At 32.1% G+C, this 24459-nt stretch overlaps 1 protein-coding gene across 1 annotated transcript in view; it reads left to right on the forward strand.

Moving 5' to 3' along the window:
• LOC111619706 overlaps positions 1 to 22510 on the forward strand; it is a gene marked incomplete at its 3' end in the record, with an annotated part of 30793 nt that extends 8283 nt beyond the window's left edge. The window contains exons 3-25 of the mRNA XM_023361478.1: positions 605 to 799; positions 879 to 929; positions 1008 to 1154; positions 1225 to 1268; positions 2561 to 2643; positions 2719 to 2819; positions 3848 to 3916; positions 7923 to 7966; positions 8043 to 8119; positions 8662 to 8876; positions 8946 to 9045; positions 12287 to 12378; positions 14069 to 14263; positions 14343 to 14393; positions 14472 to 14618; positions 14689 to 14732; positions 16025 to 16107; positions 16183 to 16283; positions 17312 to 17380; positions 21387 to 21430; positions 21507 to 21583; positions 22126 to 22340; positions 22411 to 22510. Coding sequence (XP_023217246.1) covers positions 605 to 799; positions 879 to 929; positions 1008 to 1154; positions 1225 to 1268; positions 2561 to 2643; positions 2719 to 2819; positions 3848 to 3916; positions 7923 to 7966; positions 8043 to 8119; positions 8662 to 8876; positions 8946 to 9045; positions 12287 to 12378; positions 14069 to 14263; positions 14343 to 14393; positions 14472 to 14618; positions 14689 to 14732; positions 16025 to 16107; positions 16183 to 16283; positions 17312 to 17380; positions 21387 to 21430; positions 21507 to 21583; positions 22126 to 22340; positions 22411 to 22510 — 2344 coding nt within the window. The remainder of the gene's footprint in view (positions 1 to 604; positions 800 to 878; positions 930 to 1007; positions 1155 to 1224; positions 1269 to 2560; positions 2644 to 2718; positions 2820 to 3847; positions 3917 to 7922; positions 7967 to 8042; positions 8120 to 8661; positions 8877 to 8945; positions 9046 to 12286; positions 12379 to 14068; positions 14264 to 14342; positions 14394 to 14471; positions 14619 to 14688; positions 14733 to 16024; positions 16108 to 16182; positions 16284 to 17311; positions 17381 to 21386; positions 21431 to 21506; positions 21584 to 22125; positions 22341 to 22410) is intronic.
• Positions 22511 to 24459: the final 1949 nt, after the last annotated feature.

Genomic DNA, 24459 nt, shown 5'->3' on the forward strand with positions numbered 1-24459 from the left:
GAATATTAATAGTGTCCGAATATCACCAGTTCCTGTTTTTAAAAATGTTTATATTTTTAATTGGATATTTTTGTGTTTTTTAAAGGACTGTTTGGCAGCCAGTAGCCTAAAAGAAAAGGTCAGTTGCCAAAAGTGTAATGTCTGGAACACAAAGTTAATAAATGGTGGTTCCTATTTTTTGGAAAGGACTTTGTCTTCAAAAGAATTAATTAAAAATCATATGTTATTTTGCAATTATTAAACAGTAATTGTATTGTTTAATAATAACCCCTCATTGTAAAAATAGTGGTAGGTGCTATGGACTATAGAAAAACCCTGAAGATGGAAGTTTAAAAACTATAGTCTTGAGGATGGAGTGTAGCTCTGAAAGTTCTTAGTTCATATGTTGCATTGAGAACAATATATTGAAGTGTCGGCAATATAGTTAGGCATTTTCGATTATTGTAAAACTGATTTTTAAATAATAATAGTGAGTTAACACTGCACTCGGAAACAGAGATGTGTGACAAATCAGGTGATACAGGCTCGTGACAACACAAAACTCCTCACTTTACTTGCTACAAGTAAACTTATAATTTGCTCAATATTCTGTCTATCTTTTTAGGTTAGAGTCAAAATTATCGAAGGAAGACAGTTATCCGGAGCTAACATTAATCCGGTCTGTAAAGTATCGTTGCATGGAGTTTCCAAACAGACTCGAGTCGTCAAATCTTCGGTGAATCCATGGTGGGACGAAATATTCTTTTTTCACCTCGAAACAAGTCCTGCCGACCTCTACAGCGAAACAATTGACTTTCATGCAAGTTCTCATATTCAAAAAATGTTTAAAAATTTAAAACTTGCATTTAAATAAAAGATATTCATAAATATTATTATAGGTAAACAATGCTAGAGCCTTCCGTTCAAATACTCTCTTAGGATCCTTTAAGGTTTGGGTGACAAAATTTATTATTATTTAAAATAATATTTTGCTTTTCACTCACATGTTAAATATTCTGATATTTTAGCTAGATTTAGGGATTATATATGAACAACCTGAACATGTATTTTTAAATAAATGGCTGCTGTTGGGCAGTACAGACGACACGGTATCAAGAGCAATGGGTTATTTAAAATTTTCTGCAGTGGTCTTGGGACCGGGTGATGAGTGCCCCGTAAGTACAGTATATTACAATAAAGATTTTTAAACTTAATTTTAAATATTTGTTATTTTATTCAAATAAGAATTTAGCAACTCCTGAGCATAAAGAAGACGATGATGTGGAAAGGTAAGTGAATCATATGTTTTTAAAGTAAAGAATGAGATGCACAACAGCTGTTCAAAATAGACCAAACTTTTTGAATAACACAGAAGTATAAAATTTGGCATTTAAGTGCATGTGTTGCATTATGACTCATGCATTACTCCTGATTTGCAATTATATCACAAGAAACAAGACACTTGTGCCTCATCAACCTTACTCTCTGGACCCAGCAGACTCTTGTCTTCCAGGTTGAAAACAATCTTGAAATAATATTGCTTTCAAACCCCTATCTAGTTTGAAAACAACATTCTTTCAAGGAAATAAAGGAAAATGCAGTATGAGGACTGTGTTTCGTTCTAGAAAACATGTTTCAACTGATGTTCTAATCTTGTAAGAATAGTTGGAATTGGTGGAAGGAGGGAAAGGGGACTGCTCTGAAGGCTACGAGACTTAATAAAATTTTATGTAAGTAATAGTTTTCATAGCAAAAGTTTGGTCTTTTTTTTAACAGCCCTTGTACATGTATCCCTTACTTAATGTGGGATTTGATTAACATGTGAAATTAATTGTGACAATTCCTTTATATACATGGCCAAAGTGGAAATTAATGTAGCTTGATGATGGATAAACCATTAGATTTCAATAAGATCAAGGGAATGAGATAGATATATGAAACAAATAGACACAAAGTATTACAATGGCAAGTCTCTTTGTAGATAAACCATGCATGCTGATCAATCTGTTCTCATTCATGCGTGTCATAAGAAAACAGACGGGAATGGTAGACTTCATTCTCTGAGTAAATTCTAGATATCTATTATTCTGCATCTACTGGTTACATAGAATATACAAAACACACAAAACAAATATACTAGGTTGCAAAGTGGAAATGTCACCCATCTTACACTAGCATGTTGGTATGAGAGAGAGACATTGACTTTGCTTGACATCACTTGAGTTGGGTCAGCATTTTGTTGCCAGCTGCCACACTGTAAGTTATTGCCATATAACTTACAGTTCTTTGCTGTAGTTTCAGTTCCTCAGTTGTATCAACACAAAGAACTTTTAGTCTTGTTTAGGATCTTGCTATTCTTCAATGATATTTTGTATGTTTTAAATATATTAAGAACTTATTTATGACATAATAAGAAGCATGGTTTGTAAATACTTTGATATTAGTCAGCCATAAATAATGAAAGCTGTAAACAGCACATGATTTTATGTAATCCAGTGTAACAACTTCTGTGTTTAGTGATGCAAAATTGGAAATAAAGAAATAACATTGTTATATTAACCGTAGCAATTTACTTTTGCAGCAACTTATTGCTTGCATCCGGCGTGCAGTTGAAACCAGCGTCTTTTATAATAGATGTATATCAAGCCATAGATCTACCACAAAGTAAGGTCAACTCTCATAATTTTTACTAATTAAATTGTATCGTTAAATGTTGTTAATCGTAAAATTTGTCTTTAGTGGATTCCAGCATGACTGATGGCGTTAAGAAAATGTTACATGTGGAAAGAAAGAAGGATTTAGTTGACCCTTATTTGGCTGTAGTTTTTGCTGGACATAAGGTTGGTTAATATACTTTATTTATAATATTTGACTTAGTAACTTATGTAAATATAATTAATTAATATTTACATTAACTGATTTATATTATTATTATATGCTTTATATTTATATTAACTGATTTAATTATAAACTGTCTCAAATTCTAGTAGAGAAGACAAGAATTCAGAATTAAAATTCATATTTATTATTAATTGGGCTCATGGTATTCTATGGGTATATGGCACTGGATTACACAGCAGATGAGTTGGATGAAATCACAACAGGTTTTTACCTGTGGTGAACCTTACAGATCTTAAATTACCCTTCCTGTCTGAAAGATGACTTCTAGGAGTTAAAGTTGATGTTGACATGAGATTGGCTACTCATCCACTTCTCTGGTTATGCGATGAATAGAGCCATAGATCCTCTCCTACATGCCTTCATTAATGATGAACATTAACAAGACTCTTTACCTTTTTATTATTACCTTTTTTCAGTATTTTGTACAGTGCTGTGGAGTCCAAACGGGAGTTGGATGCAAATTTATTTCTAGAGGAGTCAGGATTAATAAAAATGGATTGACTCCAACTCAACTCCTGTGTTTTTATTATGTACTTGATAGTGATGAAATGCCATTCTGGTTTAATACAATTCAAGTATACTTTAAATTATCATTTAGAGGTCAGAGCTGGACCATCTGAAATTCTATGAGTCGGAGTTGGGGGTTTGATTTACCGACTCCTTGTATTGCATTTAAGTTTAGAATCTTTCCTTTTACACAATTGTAATTTTAACATGAAATTTTGAGATGAATAATGAGAAATCTTCAAACTCCAAAATTATAAACAGTTTATGATTTATTGACATAAATTCTTTAAATGACAGAAACATTAATTGTTACACATGATAAATATTGTTTTTCTTTGTCTTATACTAAATATACTTGTTTGTAACATTTAAAATATTAATAATTAGCTACAAAATTCAAAATTAGTTTATTTTAACTAAATAATACAGACAAGGAAAATTATTAATATTTCTTCCTTAGGTACAGTCTACGATAATTCATGGTAAAGATCATCCTGAATGGAACGAAAGGATTTTTTTAGATTTTCAGGTACGTAATTTTATATTATTTTAGTTAAGGAAAGACAGCAGAGAAGCACAGAATTAACTCTAGTCGTGTAATTAAGTTAGGTAATAATAGTCTTGAAGCATCTATCTTCATTTTTACTTTCAATATTTCAATGGTTAATTGCATTCAAAACCACGAAGCTTTGTACATGTTAATGCATAAATGAGACTTATATAGTTAAGTCATGCTTTTCTATTTTTTAAAATTTTTTCTACCTTGTGGACAATTAAAAGGTCCATTTTTCATTCTCATTATGGTTTCAGCTAAGACCATATTATAGAGCTCAATGGTAAGTATGGGGCACTGATTATCTGACTCTTGTCCTCCTCTATTGTACAAAGCACTTCATATATTACTACAGAACTTTAGAATTTACATATATGTACACATAAAATATTTTATTAGAAATTTATTTAATGAAAAATGAATGTCATGTTGCATTGTATGGAAAGTGTCAAGCATGAGATTATCTTATTGATAGTTTTCCAGAAGTTAGTAATTGCAGTCTGGGATGATCCAAATAAATTATGTAATGTTATTTTTATGCTTTTCAAGCACTGTCCCACCATAACACTTCATAACTCTGTCATGTACACATGCCTCTAAAATTATTTAACACATTCTCAACCACCTCCTCAATTGTACTATTGAGTAATATACAGCTGTGACAATGCCAAAGGGCCCCCGTATGCTTCGGCACCACAGGACTGAAGGGTCAGTGTCTCTTTGACACCACTGTGTCAGGATGCGACACCACAGAGTCTCTCAGGACTCGGATATCGCAACAAAGAGTTCTTATGTCATGCGAGCAGTCGCGGGTAAGCAGTTGGATTCAGAGTAGAGGTGAGGAGAGAGAAACGAAGTGATTCACTTGGATTCCAGATTAATAAACAATAACAATTTAATTTCAATGGGCAGGAGTACAAGATATACGATCACAGACATCTTGGATTGATATATATTACTTAGGTTATCGAATATAACTGTTACAAGAGAGAGAGTTTACAGGATATACGTGTGTGGATAAATACCTTATAAAGAAGTCGAGGATTGATGATTTTGATGACTCACCGATGGGATTCTTTGGGTGTTCGATGGAAGGTTCTTGATATTTTGATTGTTTGGATAACAGGAACGTCTTTGGAGGGAGTGCTTGTGGCAAGTAAATCAAAGAACTCGGGCATGCAAGATATTCGTATGGTGATGTCGACGGATGCACAGTATTTGATCACTTTTATAAACTCTAGAGAAGGCGAACATTGGAGGATGACTGACTTGCTTTGTCATCACCCTCCCTTGGTATTTGGGTTCCTCTTGGGTTTTTTTATGAGGTCAGGAGTTTGTTGTTAAGGGTCTGGCATCCAATACTTGTAATTTATTGAAAGTTCTGAGTGATGCACTAATGACTAGATGGATCATCCTCAACAAGGAACCAAGTCCATGGGAAATAATTTTTATGGATTTTAACCTAGCTTTTGATAGAATGATGGAAGTTAGAAGATTGAATTTTAAAATGATTAAAGTTTAAAATAACACTTTATTGAAGGTCCATTCATCCCTCACACAGCACAAGGTACCAAACATTACATTATTTTATTAATTACAGCCAGACCATCTGCAAAATTAGTAGACAATAATATGACTAAGTTCATAATTACATACAAAGTAATTTGTCCAGAGGTAGGCGGTTGAGCTGCAATCTTGTTCTTGGCCCAGAGTGGTACTTGAATTTCTGCTTACAATGCATATGCATTGCCAGTAATGCTACCCAAACTGCCATCCGATCATCTAGTACTATTAATTTATACATAATTTATTTTATTTATTAATTACATATATAATATACAAAACAGCAATGTAAATAGTACAGTTTACTGCACAACACCTCAGAAACAAAAATGCTTCATTTTGTCACCCAAGAGTAGCAATTGTAGCATTACATAATACTTTTTTGTAAACATCCCCATGTAACAATTGTTCACATACCCATCCATTTCTGTGTTATGTAATTTATGGACAGTTGTAGATGTGATTGAAACCATAATTGAAATCAAAGAGAAACAAGGAATAGATAAAATATGTATCTGTTTGACCTTGTGGATAAAGGAACAATGCTTTAAAACAACTTTATTCACTCCAGTCACTCCATAAGTAACACAGAAAAGGCTTATAAACCACATGACAATCTTTATATGAAACAGAATTGCCCCTCTCGTGGCATATTGTAGTAAACAAAACATATTAAAAAATTTATTCTGATTAAGCTAGCCCAGCAATTTCAATTAATTTTCTTTTTTATGGTATTCCTACAATCAAAGACTGATTGAATAACTTTTAAATTGCAAAATTCTTGCTATCGTATCACAAAACTAGAAATCTGCACTACTTTTTCACTTAGCCAAATGAATAATTCCTATAAATATTTGACAGTAGTTTGAAGATTCAGTCAAACGAAGTGAATCTCAATTATCTGTCAAACTTTGTAGAAGGAATTTTCATTAATAACACTAATTGCTGATAGATCTGAATACTTGTTTGGTCTGGTTGTATGAATGATTGATGGATCTGTCAATCACTAGTGTAAGTAGAACCAACATTGGGATTTAAATGAGAATGAGAATTAAACTCTTAAATATTGAGAGTCATGGCAGTGATTGTTGATATCTAAGAGTTTAATTGTCACTGATTGACTGTATATACAGGAATCAGAGTTGCCAATTTTCAGGGTTGGTTTCTTTGCCTCCAAACACCTAAAGTAATTCTGAATATCTTGTATGAAAGATAATTGTTTTCTTAGGCAATGTGCAAAATTTCATAGTTTTATATGAAGGGTTTGCCAAATATAAGCAATCAAACAGTGCAAAAATTGCCAGAAAAGTTGTATTTTTTAAAAATTTTTATCCAGCACTGCAGATGCTCCTAGAGAAAAACTGCTGGGTCTAAAAAGCTCAAATATTAAACATAATCCTCTCTTATTATAAGTGAGGTTCTGTGACACCTCCGGGTTGATAGGTCAAAGTTCACAGAGTTCCCCGTAGAGCTGTTTTACTTTTATGGCATAATTTTATGTTTATGAGGATAAAATTGCATTGAAAGGAATGATTGTTATTCAAAACATTATCCAGAATAATAAAAGCTCAAATCTATGCAAATTAAATCTTTTATAAGAATTTTACTAATGCCCTATTGAAGGCATTGGGTTGGCAGCTGTTGCCAAGAGCTAACTGTACTGGTTATTATTATCTTGATGTAATAACACAACTCAATTAAATTCAAATAATACTTATTTGAATTTAATTTCATATTTACAAAGGTAAGCAGATTTTAAGACACCGGGCCCCAAGTCACTTTAAAATTTGATGGCAGTGTCTTATCTGCGAGGTTTTAATGCTATATTGAAATCCCACAAATAAGAATTTGCCATCAAATTTTTTCGATGTTATAATTTCACGTGTGTAAAATATCTGTAAAATAAATAAAATATAACTGTATGTAAGTTATCTAGGTGTTCCTCCACAATATGTACAGTACAAGCCCTCAATTAGCTTGAGAAAAAGAAATTTATATACAGCAAGTTTGATCTTTTCTATGTAAGATGTTTAATTGTTGACTCATTGGTCTTTGAATTTTTCCATGTTATGTGGATGGATTTGTTACTTAGTAAAGCACATGTAAGTTATATTCTTGTGTACAGATATACAGACTTAGAATTTGTTTAGTTAGAGAAATTCAATGGTAACTGCAATGTAAAGATTTTCATAGAAAAATAAAGCAGCGCACATACAGTTTGGAAATGATACAGAATCTTATGAATTATAAATATCATTTTAATTTTATATGTTGTGAATACTATTTGCCTTCATGTTTGCTGTATTTGTTAGGAATCTCGTACACTGTACAAGTGTACGAGATTCCAAAGAATTTTAATATTGTAGAATATTATTTGCTTTAATTCCTTACTTATTTGATTTTAATAATTTTTATGCAGTTTCCCTCAATGTGTGAAAAGATAAAACTTGTACTCACCGATTGGTAAGGATTTTTTAATCTTTTATTAGTGTTAATTAATGAGTTTTTTCAAACAGAGAAATGTAATGCTTACTTTCAGGGATCGGCTGACAGAAGACGACATTATAGCTACATATTTGATGTCTATAAATCACATATCTGCTCCAGGAGAATATGGTAATGTTTGTGTATATTTATCTATGTTAAAATATTTTAAATTTATTCATTTCTTTTTACCATAACAATAAATGAAATACATGCACTTATAAATTATCAAATGGATGACCGAGACAATAAAGGCATTGCCTTGTCACTCCAGATTAGTGGTTCTTAAAGCTATTACTCTATGAGCCTCATAAACTGAATTATAGGTGAAATGCAGACCACCTGTGCTCTCGTCTGCTTCTTATATCATAAATTGCTCCTTAGATAATGATAGACAGAATATTTTGACACATAATCAATCAAGTAGCCTAATGCAAGAGATATATTTTGCATGAAAATGCTTTTGTTTTTCTTTGACTAAACAGCATGAAATTGTATTTTGGGAAAATGATTAGGTTAGATTGTATACCACCAGTAATATAGGTACAAACCTTTAAACAGGCAAACCAAACAAGATGTTTAAATGGAAACAACCATATATTTTATTTAGAATCATATGTATTGGCTATTTCTATATTTGTAACATAAAATTTGATCACATTTTTCTTTATCAGGTTATCTTCCGACTTATGGACCCTCCTGGGTGAATTTTTACGGCTCTCCCCGAGAATACACAGATCTCAATAATGGATGTGACGGTCTAAATAAAGGTATAGGGGAAGGCTGCTCGTACAGAGGCAGGGCACTTCTTTCTTTACGAACAAATTTGGGATCATTTTCCGAGGTCAAATCTGTTCCGGTAGAAAAGACCGAATTACTACAAGTCATGGTAAATATAGAAATAAATTTTACATATATAGAATAAATTGTTTTTTATAGTTTTAATTCTTTTTTATAGCCGTACTGTAGGAGAAGGAAGTATAGATTACATGCAGCTTTTATTGATGCTAGTATGGTTAGCGTCATTGATACGCCAGTTGAATTTGAAGTTAGCATTGGTAAGATACACAAAGAAGTTTATATAAATTATTTTATAAGTAAATATTCAACAATTGTAACAAATTCAACAACAAAAAATAAATTAATAAAATAGAATAAAATCTTGATCTTTTGATATAGTCATTAAAAGTCATAACTCTAACTGCTATCATAGTTGGTATTTTAAGTGAAGTGTGTTAAAGCTATTATTTGTTGTCATATGATTAACAAATAAGTAAAATCTGTAAAGTAAATTGTCAAAATTCATACACAATAAAAGGGTGTTTAATGGACTGGAAATCTCCAGGAATTTATCAGATCAGGGAAAAGTTTTGGAAATCACAGGAAATTTGATATTAAACCCGGAAAAGGAAAAATAAAATTATTTTAGAGTGTGTCATATAATGGAAAATGGAACAGCAGAAGCAGTTTGAAAGTGTGCATTGCTGTATCGTGATATGAATGACAATCTAAGTTTATATCATACATGCTGAAGAAATTTAAGTATAATAATTACTAATATTTACTCCAATGTTTCAAGAAAGTACAATATTTGAATTATGCATCTTTAAATTGTTTTATGAACAAATATAGTTGAATAAATTCATTCTTAAATCACTTATTTTAAAGTGTCATCTGTGGGTTTTACTGAAAAGCAGTTGACAATTCTAGCTAGCAGTCAGTTTTATTTGAAAATAAGGTTGTAGAGGAGGTCTGATTACAACGTGGTTTCAAAGCTCTTACTGAGTAAATGGTATGTAGAATCTGTGTAAACTTCAGCAATGCTTGCAAGGTTGGAACTGGTTACTATTTCAACTAAAAGTCACTATTTTTGCAAAATGTGACTAAAAGACCCTTTTGGAAAGATGTTATTGTATTTATTCTGTTTTAAGCTTCACTCATTCAACTGTTTGAGAAGTTGAGAAACAAAGTGCACATTAGATTTGAAGTATAAACAAGGAGCTCAGAAGCAAAATGTGTTAAGAGACATAAGTAACATTTCTAGTGTTATAGAATGTTAAACCTGTTGACTAATTTGAACAGATTTCACTATGGTTAATTTATTTTACCTCATTTGAGTGTTACCCATTATCAAAATTTCATCAATAGATGTTGTAACCACCAAACTGATGAAAAAGTTGTTGCTGAAATACAAATCGACCAAGGACTGTCTTGCCTAAACCCAGCTTATGCAAGGAATGGATAGAAAGCACAAAAAACTACTAAATATTACATTAGAAACTCTTGTGGGTAATAACTAGATAAATGATTCTAAAGCTGGTAAAATTGCTCAGTAATACAAACACACTTTGTTATCCCAGGAATCAGTGATATAGTTAAACACTACTCCATACCTTAACATGTTTCATTTTTTTCATGGTAATGCTCATACAGAACATGGATTTACTATTAACAAAGAATGCTTAATAGAAAACCAAAAAGAAGAGACATTATTGTAGCTCACACGATATAGTCATGTCAGCTGGTGGATTGGGGAAATTGGATATATCAAAACAGTTGATCCATACAATTCAAAATGCAGCCCAAAGATGAAAGGAAGCTATGATAGTTTGTAAACAGGAAGAAATAGGGCAAGAGAAAGAGCAGAGTGAGAAGTTGACAGCTGCAGAAATGATGAAAGAGCTGACAAAGAAAGATGATGATGATTCTTCCAGAAGGTAATAAGATTGAGGACATTAAAGAACAGTTGCAAGAACTACAAAGAAAGGTGTTGTTATTTTATTCTATAATCAATAAAGAGTATGATTATTTTATTTATTTTGTGATATCTACTCACTGTGAATTGCACATTTTGGAAAAGTTGTATTGGGTTTACATTATAATGTTGGCGTGTCAATTCGAATTTCCTTACTNACGACAAATTACTTTATACCAATCATTTAATTAGCCATATTATAACCCAATATTTAGGCGATCGTTTGGTGATTTATTCCATTTAAAAAATACGTGGTGCTTACACAATTTTGGTCAAGAACATCTTGAAGATGGAAAATAAAATGTGGAAAGTTCAGTTTGTAATCCACCATCGTTGGTTATCCAACAGCAATTTGATGGAATTTCAACAGTGATCAGACAGCCTAGGGCAGACTAGTTGGAAATCAGGCATAGTGGTCGCAGAATGAAGGTGAAGTTGAAGACAAAAGGGACATTGATGCAGAGGACACATGGGTTGAGCTAAGGAGAAGCAACTCCCTTTGTCCTTGAATTTTGGGATTTTTAAAGGATCTGTCTCCAAAATTCTTGATTTTCTCTCTTAGTCCCCTTCTTGTTTCCAGATGAAATAAGTTAACCAGATTAGGCATAGGAAACACTGCTCTTCATTAATCCATTCAACATCGTTATTCGACTTCATCCAAAAGTGTTGATTTGATTTATTTTGATGATGATTTCTTTTCTGACACTTAAGAATTTTTTTTTTTTTTTTCTTTATTAACTACGATGTAATGGTTTTTCTTTCAAAGAAATGCTAGATTTCCTTGTTTATTCAATTTTATCTTCCCTATGAACATTAGAGTCTAAGCTTGATCTTCACTTTTGACATTCTGAATGTTTCAACACATTAGTTTGCATCAACCCGTGACCTCACAGGGTCGACCATACTTTGTTTATTTTACATCTTCACGACAGATCTATTTTACACATTTTTTACATTAACAAAATATTTTCTTTAAATGCAGTGAATTTTTTGTACATTTAATGAGGGATTCGGACTTTCCGTGACTCACAATATCAATCACATCTTGCTACCTTTGCTAAAAAGTTCTAATCTCATGAGCACAGAACAACTGGAATTTTTCTTTGAAGAAAGTCTGAAACACTAGATATTGTTGTTGAACTGTATTTTGGCAATACAGTAGTCCCCCTATAACACTGTTGATAATTCTGTGTAGTACGAGTCACTTAGCTGTGAGCTGTTCACAGTCTTGCACACGTATTTGTAAAATCTAAGTGACTCATACAACATGGAATTATCAACAGTGTTATAGGGGGGTCTACTGTATAGCTATGCAGAGCATGAAATAGACGGCAATCAGTTGGCTCCAAATCTGGCCTGTAAGGTAGATGAGGCAGAACCTCCCAGCCCAGATTGGTCAACTTCTGTAAGGTCATCTTTGCTCTATGTACTGGCATATTGTTGTGATGGTATCAGACTTTGTCAATTCTTAGACAAAGTTCTTTGATTTTGGAACACTCAAGTTGTGCTAATTCTCTGATCAACTGTGGATTATTGTCTAACAGTTGCAGGAATTATCATCAATGGTGGAATCACTTTCTGGATGGAGTTCTTCTTGAAGCAAGAAATCATCATGCTTGAATTTCTTAAACCAATTGTAATGGATCTATCTGTTGATTATCTTTATCAAATGCCTTGTAGATGAGATTGTGAGTCTTTGTTGCATTGTAGCCACTTTAGGAGTGTTAAATTGAAATTTAAAAAGTTGTAATTGATCAGATGAATTAAAATTTTTCCAGATGATCATACCAAGAAATATTTAAAAGAAAATATAACAGTTTTATGAGCTTTATATTCGATGATTAAATGAGGTTCCAAGGTTTTGTTTATTTTTTGACAATGTCAAGTAACCTTGGACTGAGCAGTGGCTAATTTGCACACCTCACTTAATTTTCTGTCTCACTTTAATGAATCTAGACCAGTGTTTCTCAACGGGGGTGATATCGCCCCATGTGGGCATTTTTCCATGTTGAGGGGGCGATTAGTAACAATTTATATTTTGGGGGGCAAAAAACAATTTTCTGGGCAATATAGTAAAACATTATATTAAGAATAATTAGATATTTTATATCGTACAATAATTAAACAAATAACATTATACTAGTCATTAGTCTATTCAATGCAGTAAGAATTTGGTGTTAGCCTTGGCCCTTGACATCGGAATTTCGAAGTGAAGGGGGTGATACTACGTAACGGTTTTATTGAAGGGGGCGGCGATTCGTTAGAGGTTGAGAAACACTGATCTAGACAAAGAGTGACTGTGCTCACTTATCACCAAAATAAAAATTAATTTATTATGAATCCTATACACTGCAACTACTGTGTTACCAACTTTCAGAGATAGTTAATTAAAAATCATATTTTTTCTTTTGTAAATTTTTTTCTGCTGGAGATAATTATGATTAATTCTTTTCAAAACAACATCCTTTCCAAAAAATAGGAACCACCCTTTATTAACTTTGTGTTCCAGACATTACACTTTTGGCAACTGACCTTTTCATTTAGGCTACTGGCCGCCAAACAGTCCTTTAAAAAAATTAATCATAATTATCTCCATCGGACGAAAATTTACAAAAAAGATTTTAAAGTATAGTCACCAGGGGCCAGTTTTCCTCATCTACATTTTACCAGCGCTTATTTTGTTGTAGATAAAAGCCGAAACAACCCCAGCAAGGTATGATGGAAAGTAGATGATGTCCGAACATCACCAGTTCCTGTTTTTTAAAAATGTTTATATTTTTAATTGGATATTTTTGTGTTTTTTAAAGGACTGTTTGGCGGCCAGTAGCCTAAAAGAAAAGGTCAGTTGCCAAAAGTGTAATGTCTGGAACACAAAGTTAATAAATGGTGGTTCCTATTTTTTGGAAAGGACTTTGTCTTCAAAAGAATTAATTAAAAATCATATGTTATTTTGCAATTATTAAACAGTAATTGTATTGTTTAATAATAACCCCTCATTGTAAAAATAGTGGTAGGTGCTATGGACTATAGAAAAACCCTGAAGATGGAAGTTTAAAAACTATAGTCTTGAGGATGGAGTGTAGCTCTGAAAGTTCTTAGTTCATATGTTGCATTGAGAACAATATATTGAAGTGTCGGCAATATAGTTAGGCATTTTCGATTATTGTAAAACTGATTTTTAAATAATAATAGTGAGTTAACACTGCACTCGGAAACAGAGATGTGTGACAAATCAGGTGATACAGGCTCGTGACAACACAAAACTCCTCACTTTACTTGCTACAAGTAAACTTATAATTTGCTCAATATTCTGTCTATCTTTTTAGGTTAGAGTCAAAATTATCGAAGGAAGACAGTTATCCGGAGCTAACATTAATCCGGTCTGTAAAGTATCGTTGCATGGAGTTTCCAAACAGACTCGAGTCGTCAAATCTTCGGTGAATCCATGGTGGGACGAAATATTCTTTTTTCACCTCGAAACAAGTCCTGCCGACCTCTACAGCGAAACAATTGACTTTCATGCAAGTTCTCATATTCAAAAAATGTTTAAAAATTTAAAACTTGCATTTAAATAAAAGATATTCATAAATATTATTATAGGTAAACAATGCTAGAGCCTTCCGTTCAAATACTCTCTTAGGATCCTTTAAGGTTTGGGTGACAAAATTTATTATTATTTAAAATAATATTTTGCTTTTCACTCACATGTTAAATATTCTGATATTTTAGCTAGATTTAGGGATTATATATGAACAACCTGAACATGTATTTTTAAATAAATGGCTGCTGTTGGGCAGTACAGACGACACGGTATCAAGAGCAATGGGTTATTTAAAATTTTCTGCAGTGGTCTTGGGACCGGGTGATGAGTGCCCCGTAAGTACAGTATATTACAATAAAGATTTTTAAACTTAATTTTAAATATTTGTTATTTTATTCAAATAAGAATTTAGCAACTCCTGAGCATAAAGAAGACGATGATGTGGAAAGGTAAGTGAATCATATGTTTTTAAAGTAAAGAATGAGATGCACAACAGCTGTTCAAAATAGACCAAACTTTTTGAATAACACAGAAGTATAAAATTTGGCATTTAAGTGCATGTGTTGCATTATGACTCATGCATTACTCCTGATTTGCAATTATATCACAAGAAACAAGACACTTGTGCCTCATCAACCTTACTCTCTGGACCCAGCAGACTCTTGTCTTCCAGGTTGAAAACAATCTTGAAATAATATTGCTTTCAAACCCCTATCTAGTTTGAAAACAACATTCTTTCAAGGAAATAAAGGAAAATGCAGTATGAGGACTGTGTTTCGTTCTAGAAAACATGTTTCAACTGATGTTCTAATCTTGTAAGAATAGTTGGAATTGGTGGAAGGAGGGAAAGGGGACTGCTCTGAAGGCTACGAGACTTAATAAAATTTTATGTAAGTAATAGTTTTCATAGCAAAAGTTTGGTCTTTTTTTTAACAGCCCTTGTACATGTATCCCTTACTTAATGTGGGATTTGATTAACATGTGAAATTAATTGTGACAATTCCTTTATATACATGGCCAAAGTGGAAATTAATGTAGCTTGATGATGGATAAACCATTAGATTTCAATAAGATCAAGGGAATGAGATAGATATATGAAACAAATAGACACAAAGTATTACAATGGCAAGTCTCTTTGTAGATAAACCATGCATGCTGATCAATCTGTTCTCATTCATGCGTGTCATAAGAAAACAGACGGGAATGGTAGACTTCATTCTCTGAGTAAATTCTAGATATCTATTATTCTGCATCTACTGGTTACATAGAATATACAAAACACACAAAACAAATATACTAGGTTGCAAAGTGGAAATGTCACCCATCTTACACTAGCATGTTGGTATGAGAGAGAGACATTGACTTTGCTTGACATCACTTGAGTTGGGTCAGCATTTTGTTGCCAGCTGCCACACTGTAAGTTATTGCCATATAACTTACAGTTCTTTGCTGTAGTTTCAGTTCCTCAGTTGTATCAACACAAAGAACTTTTAGTCTTGTTTAGGATCTTGCTATTCTTCAATGATATTTTGTATGTTTTAAATATATTAAGAACTTATTTATGACATAATAAGAAGCATGGTTTGTAAATACTTTGATATTAGTCAGCCATAAATAATGAAAGCTGTAAACAGCACATGATTTTATGTAATCCAGTGTAACAACTTCTGTGTTTAGTGATGCAAAATTGGAAATAAAGAAATAACATTGTTATATTAACCGTAGCAATTTACTTTTGCAGCAACTTATTGCTTGCATCCGGCGTGCAGTTGAAACCAGCGTCTTTTATAATAGATGTATATCAAGCCATAGATCTACCACAAAGTAAGGTCAACTCTCATAATTTTTACTAATTAAATTGTATCATTAAATGTTGTTAATCGTAAAATTTGTCTTTAGTGGATTCCAGCATGACTGATGGCGTTAAGAAAATGTTACATGTGGAAAGAAAGAAGGATTTAGTTGACCCTTATTTGGCTGTAGTTTTTGCTGGACATAAGGTTGGTTAATATACTTTATTTATAATATTTGACTTAGTAACTTATGTAAATATAATTAATTAATATTTACATTAACTGATTTATATTATTATTATATGCTTTATATTTATATTAACTGATTTAATTATAAACTGTCTCAAATTCTAGTAGAGAAGACAAGAATTCAGAATTAAAATTCATATTTATTATTAATTGGGCTCATGGTATTCTATGGGTATATGGCACTGGATTACACAGCAGATGAGTTGGATGAAATCACAACAGGTTTTTACCTGTGGTGAACCTTACAGATCTTAAATTACCCTTCCTGTCTGAAAGATGACTTCTAGGAGTTAAAGTTGATGTTGACATGAGATTGGCTACTCATCCACTTCTCTGGTTATGCGATGAATAGAGCCATAGATCCTCTCCTACATGCCTTCATTAATGATGAACATTAACAAGACTCTTTACCTTTTTATTATTACCTTTTTTCAGTATTTTGTACAGTGCTGTGGAGTCCAAACGGGAGTTGGATGCAAATTTATTTCTAGAGGAGTCAGGATTAATAAAAATGGATTGACTCCAACTCAACTCCTGTGTTTTTATTATGTACTTGATAGTGATGAAATGCCATTCTGGTTTAATACAATTCAAGTATACTTTAAATTATCATTTAGAGGTCAGAGCTGGACCATCTGAAATTCTATGAGTCGGAGTTGGGGGTTTGATTTACCGACTCCTTGTATTGCATTTAAGTTTAGAATCTTTCCTTTTACACAATTGTAATTTTAACATGAAATTTTGAGATGAATAATGAGAAATCTTCAAACTCCAAAATTATAAACAGTTTATGATTTATTGACATAAATTCTTTAAATGACAGAAACATTAATTGTTACACATGATAAATATTGTTTTTCTTTGTCTTATACTAAATATACTTGTTTGTAACATTTAAAATATTAATAATTAGCTACAAAATTCAAAATTAGTTTATTTTAACTAAATAATACAGACAAGGAAAATTATTAATATTTCTTCCTTAGGTACAGTCTACGATAATTCATGGTAAAGATCATCCTGAATGGAACGAAAGGATTTTTTTAGATTTTCAGGTACGTAATTTTATATTATTTTAGTTAAGGAAAGACAGCAGAGAAGCACAGAATTAACTCTAGTCGTGTAATTAAGTTAGGTAATAATAGTCTTGAAGCATCTATCTTCATTTTTACTTTCAATATTTCAATGGTTAATTGCATTCAAAACCACGAAGCTTTGTACATGTTAATGCATAAATGAGACTTATATAGTTAAGTCATGCTTTTCTATTTTTTAAAATTTTTTCTACCTTGTGGACAATTAAAAGGTCCATTTTTCATTCTCATTATGGTTTCAGCTAAGACCATATTATAGAGCTCAATGGTAAGTATGGGGCACTGATTATCTGACTCTTGTCCTCCTCTATTGTACAAAGCACTTCATATATTACTACAGAACTTTAGAATTTACATATATGTACACATAAAATATTTTATTAGAAATTTATTTAATGAAAAATGAATGTCATGTTGCATTGTATGGAAAGTGTCAAGCATGAGATTATCTTATTGATAGTTTTCCAGAAGTTAGTAATTGCAGTCTGGGATGATCCAAATAAATTATGTAATGTTATTTTTATGCTTTTCAAGCACTGTCCCACCATAACACTTCATAACTCTGTCATGTACACATGCCTCTAAAATTATTTAACACATTCTCAACCACCTCCTCAATTGTACTATTGAGTAATATACAGCTGTGACAATGCCAAAGGGCCCCCGTATGCTTCGGCACCACAGGACTGAAGGGTCAGTGTCTCTTTGACACCACTGTGTCAGGATGCGACACCACAGAGTCTCTCAGGACTCGGATATCGCAACAAAGAGTTCTTATGTCATGCGAGCAGTCGCGGGTAAGCAGTTGGATTCAGAGTAGAGGTGAGGAGAGAGAAACGAAGTGATTCACTTGGATTCCAGATTAATAAACAATAACAATTTAATTTCAATGGGCAGGAGTACAAGATATACGATCACAGACATCTTGGATTGATATATATTACTTAGGTTATCGAATATAACTGTTACAAGAGAGAGAGTTTACAGGATATACGTGTGTGGATAAATACCTTATAAAGAAGTCGAGGATTGATGATTTTGATGACTCACCGATGGGATTCTTTGGGTGTTCGATGGAAGGTTCTTGATATTTTGATTGTTTGGATAACAGGAACGTCTTTGGAGGGAGTGCTTGTGGCAAGTAAATCAAAGAACTCGGGCATGCAAGATATTCGTATGGTGATGTCGACGGATGCACAGTATTTGATCACTTTTATAAACTCTAGAGAAGGCGAACATTGGAGGATGACTGACTTGCTTTGTCATCACCCTCCCTTGGTATTTGGGTTCCTCTTGGGTTTTTTTATGAGGTCAGGAGTTTGTTGTTAAGGGTCTGGCATCCAATACTTGTAATTTATTGAAAGTTCTGAGTGATGCACTAATGACTAGATGGATCATCCTCAACAAGGAACCAAGTCCATGGGAAATAATTTTTATGGATTTTAACCTAGCTTTTGATAGAATGATGGAAGTTAGAAGATTGAATTTTAAAATGATTAAAGTTTAAAATAACACTTTATTGAAGGTCCATTCATCCCTCACACAGCACAAGGTACCAAACATTACATTATTTTATTAATTACAGCCAGACCATCTGCAAAATTAGTAGACAATAATATGACTAAGTTCATAATTACATACAAAGTAATTTGTCCAGAGGTAGGCGGTTGAGCTGCAATCTTGTTCTTGGCCCAGAGTGGTACTTGAATTTCTGCTTACAATGCATATGCATTGCCAGTAATGCTACCCAAACTGCCATCCGATCATCTAGTACTATTAATTTATACATAATTTATTTTATTTATTAATTACATATATAATATACAAAACAGCAATGTAAATAGTACAGTTTACTGCACAACACCTCAGAAACAAAAATGCTTCATTTTGTCACCCAAGAGTAGCAATTGTAGCATTACATAATACTTTTTTGTAAACATCCCCATGTAACAATTGTTCACATACCCATCCATTTCTGTGTTATGTAATTTATGGACAGTTGTAGATGTGATTGAAACCATAATTGAAATCAAAGAGAAACAAGGAATAGATAAAATATGTATCTGTTTGACCTTGTGGATAAAGGAACAATGCTTTAAAACAACTTTATTCACTCCAGTCACTCCATAAGTAACACAGAAAAGGCTTATAAACCACATGACAATCTTTATATGAAACAGAATTGCCCCTCTCGTGGCATATTGTAGTAAACAAAACATATTAAAAAATTTATTCTGATTAAGCTAGCCCAGCAATTTCAATTAATTTTCTTTTTTATGGTATTCCTACAATCAAAGACTGATTGAATAACTTTTAAATTGCAAAATTCTTGCTATCGTATCACAAAACTAGAAATCTGCACTACTTTTTCACTTAGCCAAATGAATAATTCCTATAAATATTTGACAGTAGTTTGAAGATTCAGTCAAACGAAGTGAATCTCAATTATCTGTCAAACTTTGTAGAAGGAATTTTCATTAATAACACTAATTGCTGATAGATCTGAATACTTGTTTGGTCTGGTTGTATGAATGATTGATGGATCTGTCAATCACTAGTGTAAGTAGAACCAACATTGGGATTTAAATGAGAATGAGAATTAAACTCTTAAATATTGAGAGTCATGGCAGTGATTGTTGATATCTAAGAGTTTAATTGTCACTGATTGACTGTATATACAGGAATCAGAGTTGCCAATTTTCAGGGTTGGTTTCTTTGCCTCCAAACACCTAAAGTAATTCTGAATATCTTGTATGAAAGATAATTGTTTTCTTAGGCAATGTGCAAAATTTCATAGTTTTATATGAAGGGTTTGCCAAATATAAGCAATCAAACAGTGCAAAAATTGCCAGAAAAGTTGTATTTTTTAAAAATTTTTATCCAGCACTGCAGATGCTCCTAGAGAAAAACTGCTGGGTCTAAAAAGCTCAAATATTAAACATAATCCTCTCTTATTATAAGTGAGGTTCTGTGACACCTCCAGGTTGATAGGTCAAAGTTCACAGAGTTCCCCGTAGAGCTGTTTTACTTTTATGGCATAATTTTATGTTTATGAGGATAAAATTGCATTGAAAGGAATGATTGTTATTCAAAACATTATCCAGAATAATAAAAGCTCAAATCTATGCAAATTAAATCTTTTATAAGAATTTTACTAATGCCCTATTGAAGGCATTGGGTTGGCAGCTGTTGCCAAGAGCTAACTGTACTGGTTATTATTATCTTGATGTAATAACACAACTCAATTAAATTCAAATAATACTTATTTGAATTTAATTTCATATTTACAAAGGTAAGCAGATTTTAAGACACCGGGCCCCAAGTCACTTTAAAATTTGATGGCAGTGTCTTATCTGCGAGGTTTTAATGCTATATTGAAATCCCACAAATAAGAATTTGCCATCAAATTTTTTCGATGTTATAATTTCACGTGTGTAAAATATCTGTAAAATAAATAAAATATAACTGTATGTAAGTTATCTAGGTGTTCCTCCACAATATGTACAGTACAAGCCCTCAATTAGCTTGAGAAAAAGAAATTTATATACAGCAAGTTTGATCTTTTCTATGTAAGATGTTTAATTGTTGACTCATTGGTCTTTGAATTTTTCCATGTTATGTGGATGGATTTGTTACTTAGTAAAGCACATGTAAGTTATATTCTTGTGTACAGATATACAGACTTAGAATTTGTTTAGTTAGAGAAATTCAATGGTAACTGCAATGTAAAGATTTTCATAGAAAAATAAAGCAGCGCACATACAGTTTGGAAATGATACAGAATCTTATGAATTATAAATATCATTTTAATTTTATATGTTGTGAATACTATTTGCCTTCATGTTTGCTGTATTTGTTAGGAATCTCGTACACTGTACAAGTGTACGAGATTCCAAAGAATTTTAATATTGTAGAATATTATTTGCTTTAATTCCTTACTTATTTGATTTTAATAATTTTTATGCAGTTTCCCTCAATGTGTGAAAAGATAAAACTTGTACTCACCGATTGGTAAGGATTTTTTAATCTTTTATTAGTGTTAATTAATGAGTTTTTTCAAACAGAGAAATGTAATGCTTACTTTCAGGGATCGGCTGACAGAAGACGACATTATAGCTACATATTTGATGTCTATAAATCACATATCTGCTCCAGGAGAATATGGTAATGTTTGTGTATATTTATCTATGTTAAAATATTTTAAATTTATTCATTTCTTTTTACCATAACAATAATTGAAATACATGCACTTATAAATTATCAAATGGATGACCGAGACAATAAAGGCATTGCCTTGTCACTCCAGATTAGTGGTTCTTAAAGCTATTACTCTATGAGCCTCATAAACTGAATTACAGGTGAAATGCAGACCACCTGTGCTCTCGTCTGCTTCTTATATCATAAATTGCTCCTTAGATAATGATAGACAGAATATTTTGACACATAATCAATCAAGTAGCCTAATGCAAGATATATATTTTGCATGAAAATGCTTTTGTTTTTCTTTGACTAAACAGCATGAAATTGTATTTTGGGAAAATGATTAGGTTAGATTGTATACCACCAGTAATATAGGTACAAACCTTTAAACAGGCAAACCAAACAAGATGTTTAAATGGAAACAACCATATATTTTATTTAGAATCATATGTATTGGCTATTTCTATATTTGTAACATAAAATTTGATCACATTTTTCTTTATCAGGTTATCTTCCGACTTATGGACCCTCCTGGGTGAATTTTTACGGCTCTCCCCGAGAATACACAGATCTCAATAATGGATGTGACGGCCTAAATAAAGGTATAGGGGAAGGCTGCTCGTACAGAGGCAGGGCACTTCTTTCTTTACGAACAAATTTGGGATCATTTTCCGAGGTCAAATCTGTTCCGGTAGAAAAGACCGAATTACTACAAGTCATGGTAAATATAGAAATAAATTTTATATTTATAGAATAAATTGTTTTTTTATAGTTTTAATCCTTTTTTATAGCCGTACTGTAGGAGAAGGAAGTATAGATTACATGCAGCTTTTATTGATGCTAGTATGGTTAGCGTCATTGATACGCCAGTTGAATTTGAAGTTAGCATTGGTAAGATACACAAAGAAGTTTATATAAATTATTTTATAAGTAAATATTCAACAATTGTAACAAATTCAACAACAATAAATAAATTAATAAAATAGAATAAAATTCTGATTTTTTTATATAGTCATTAAAAGTCATAGCTCTAACTGCTATCATAGTTATCTGATCTGGTATTTTAAGTGAAGTGTGTTAAAGCTATTATTTGTTGTCATATGATTAACAAATAAGTAAAATCTGTAAAGTAAATTGTCAAAATTCATACACAATAAAAGATGTTTAATAGACTTGAATTTATCAGATAAGGGAAAAGCTTTGGAAATCACAGGAAATTTGATATTAAACCCGGAAAAGGAAAAATAAAATTATTTTAGAGTGTGTCATATAATGGAAAATGGAACAGCAGAAGCAGTTTGAAAGTGTGCATTGCTGTATCGTGATATGAATGACAATCTAAGTTTACATCATACATGCTGATGAAATTTAAGTATAATAATTACTAATATTTACTCCAATGTTTCAAGAAAGTACAATATTTGAATTATGCGTCTTTAAATTATTTTATGAACAAATTTAGTTGAATAAATTCTTTCTTAAATTGCTTATTTTAAAGTGTTATCTGTGGGTTTTACTGAAAAGCAGTTGACAATTCTAGCTAGCAGTCAGTTTTATTTGAAAATAAGGTTGTAGAGGAGGTCTGATTACAACGTGGTTTCAAAGCTCTTACCGAGTAAATGGTATGTAGAATCTGTGTAAACTTCAGCAATGCTTGCAAGGTTGGAACTGGTTACTATTTCAACTAAAAGTCACTAATTTTGCAAAATGTGACTAAAAGACCCTTTTGGAAAGATGTTATTGTATTTATTCTGTTTTAAGCTTCACTCATTCAACTGTTTGAGAAGTTGAGAAACAAAGTGCACATTAGATTTGAAGTATAAACAAGGAGCTCAGAAGCAAAATGTGTTAAGAGACATAAGTAACATTTCTAGTGTTATAGAATGTTAAACCTGTTGACTAATTTGAACAGATTTCACTATGGTTAATTTATTTTACCTCATTTGAGTGTTACCCATTATCAAAATTTCATCAATAGATGTTGTAACCACCAAACTGATGAAAAAGTTGTTGCTGAAATACAAATCGACCAAGGACTGTCTTGCCTAAACCCAGCTTATGCAAGGAATGGATAAAAAGCACAAAAAACCACTAAATATTACATTAGAAACTCTTGTGGGTAATAACTAGATAAATGATTCTAAAGCTGGTAAAATTGCTCAGTAATACAAACACACTTTGTTATCCCAGGAATCAGTGATATAGTTAAACACTACTCCATACCTTAACATGTTTCATTTTTTTCATGGTAATGCTCATACAGAACATGGATTTACTATTAACAAAGAATGCTTAATAGAAAACCAAAAAGAAGATACATTATTGTAGCTCACATGATATAGTCATGTCAGCTGGTGGATTGGGGAAATTGGATATATCAAAACAGTTGATCCATACAATTCAAAATGCAGCCCAGAGATGAAAGGAAGCTATGGTAGCTTGTAAAGAGGAAGAGCAGAGTGAGAAGTTGACAGCTGCAGAAATGATGAAAGAGCTGAAAAAGAAAGATGATGATGATGATTCTTCCAGAAGCTAATAAGATTGGGGACATTAAAGAACAATTGCAAGAACTACAAAGAAAGGTGTTGTTATTTTATTCTATACAGTAATCAATAAAGAGTATGATTATTTTATTTATTTTGTGATATCTACTCACTGTGAATTGCATAATTTGGAAAAGTTGTATTGGGTTTACATTATAATGTCAGCCGTGTCAATTCAAAATTTCCTTACTTTAATAAAATTGCTGTGTAGAATCTGTGTGTGATATACAATCTTTTGCATTTGAAGCAACAATACATGAATTGATTAATCATAATTTATAATAAAGGGAACTGAAC

The sequence above is a fragment of the Centruroides sculpturatus genome, unplaced genomic scaffold (assembly GCF_000671375.1).
Source record: "Centruroides sculpturatus isolate CEXI.00-Female unplaced genomic scaffold, Cexi_2.0 scaffold141, whole genome shotgun sequence".
Lineage (NCBI taxonomy): Eukaryota > Metazoa > Arthropoda > Arachnida > Scorpiones > Buthidae > Centruroides > Centruroides sculpturatus.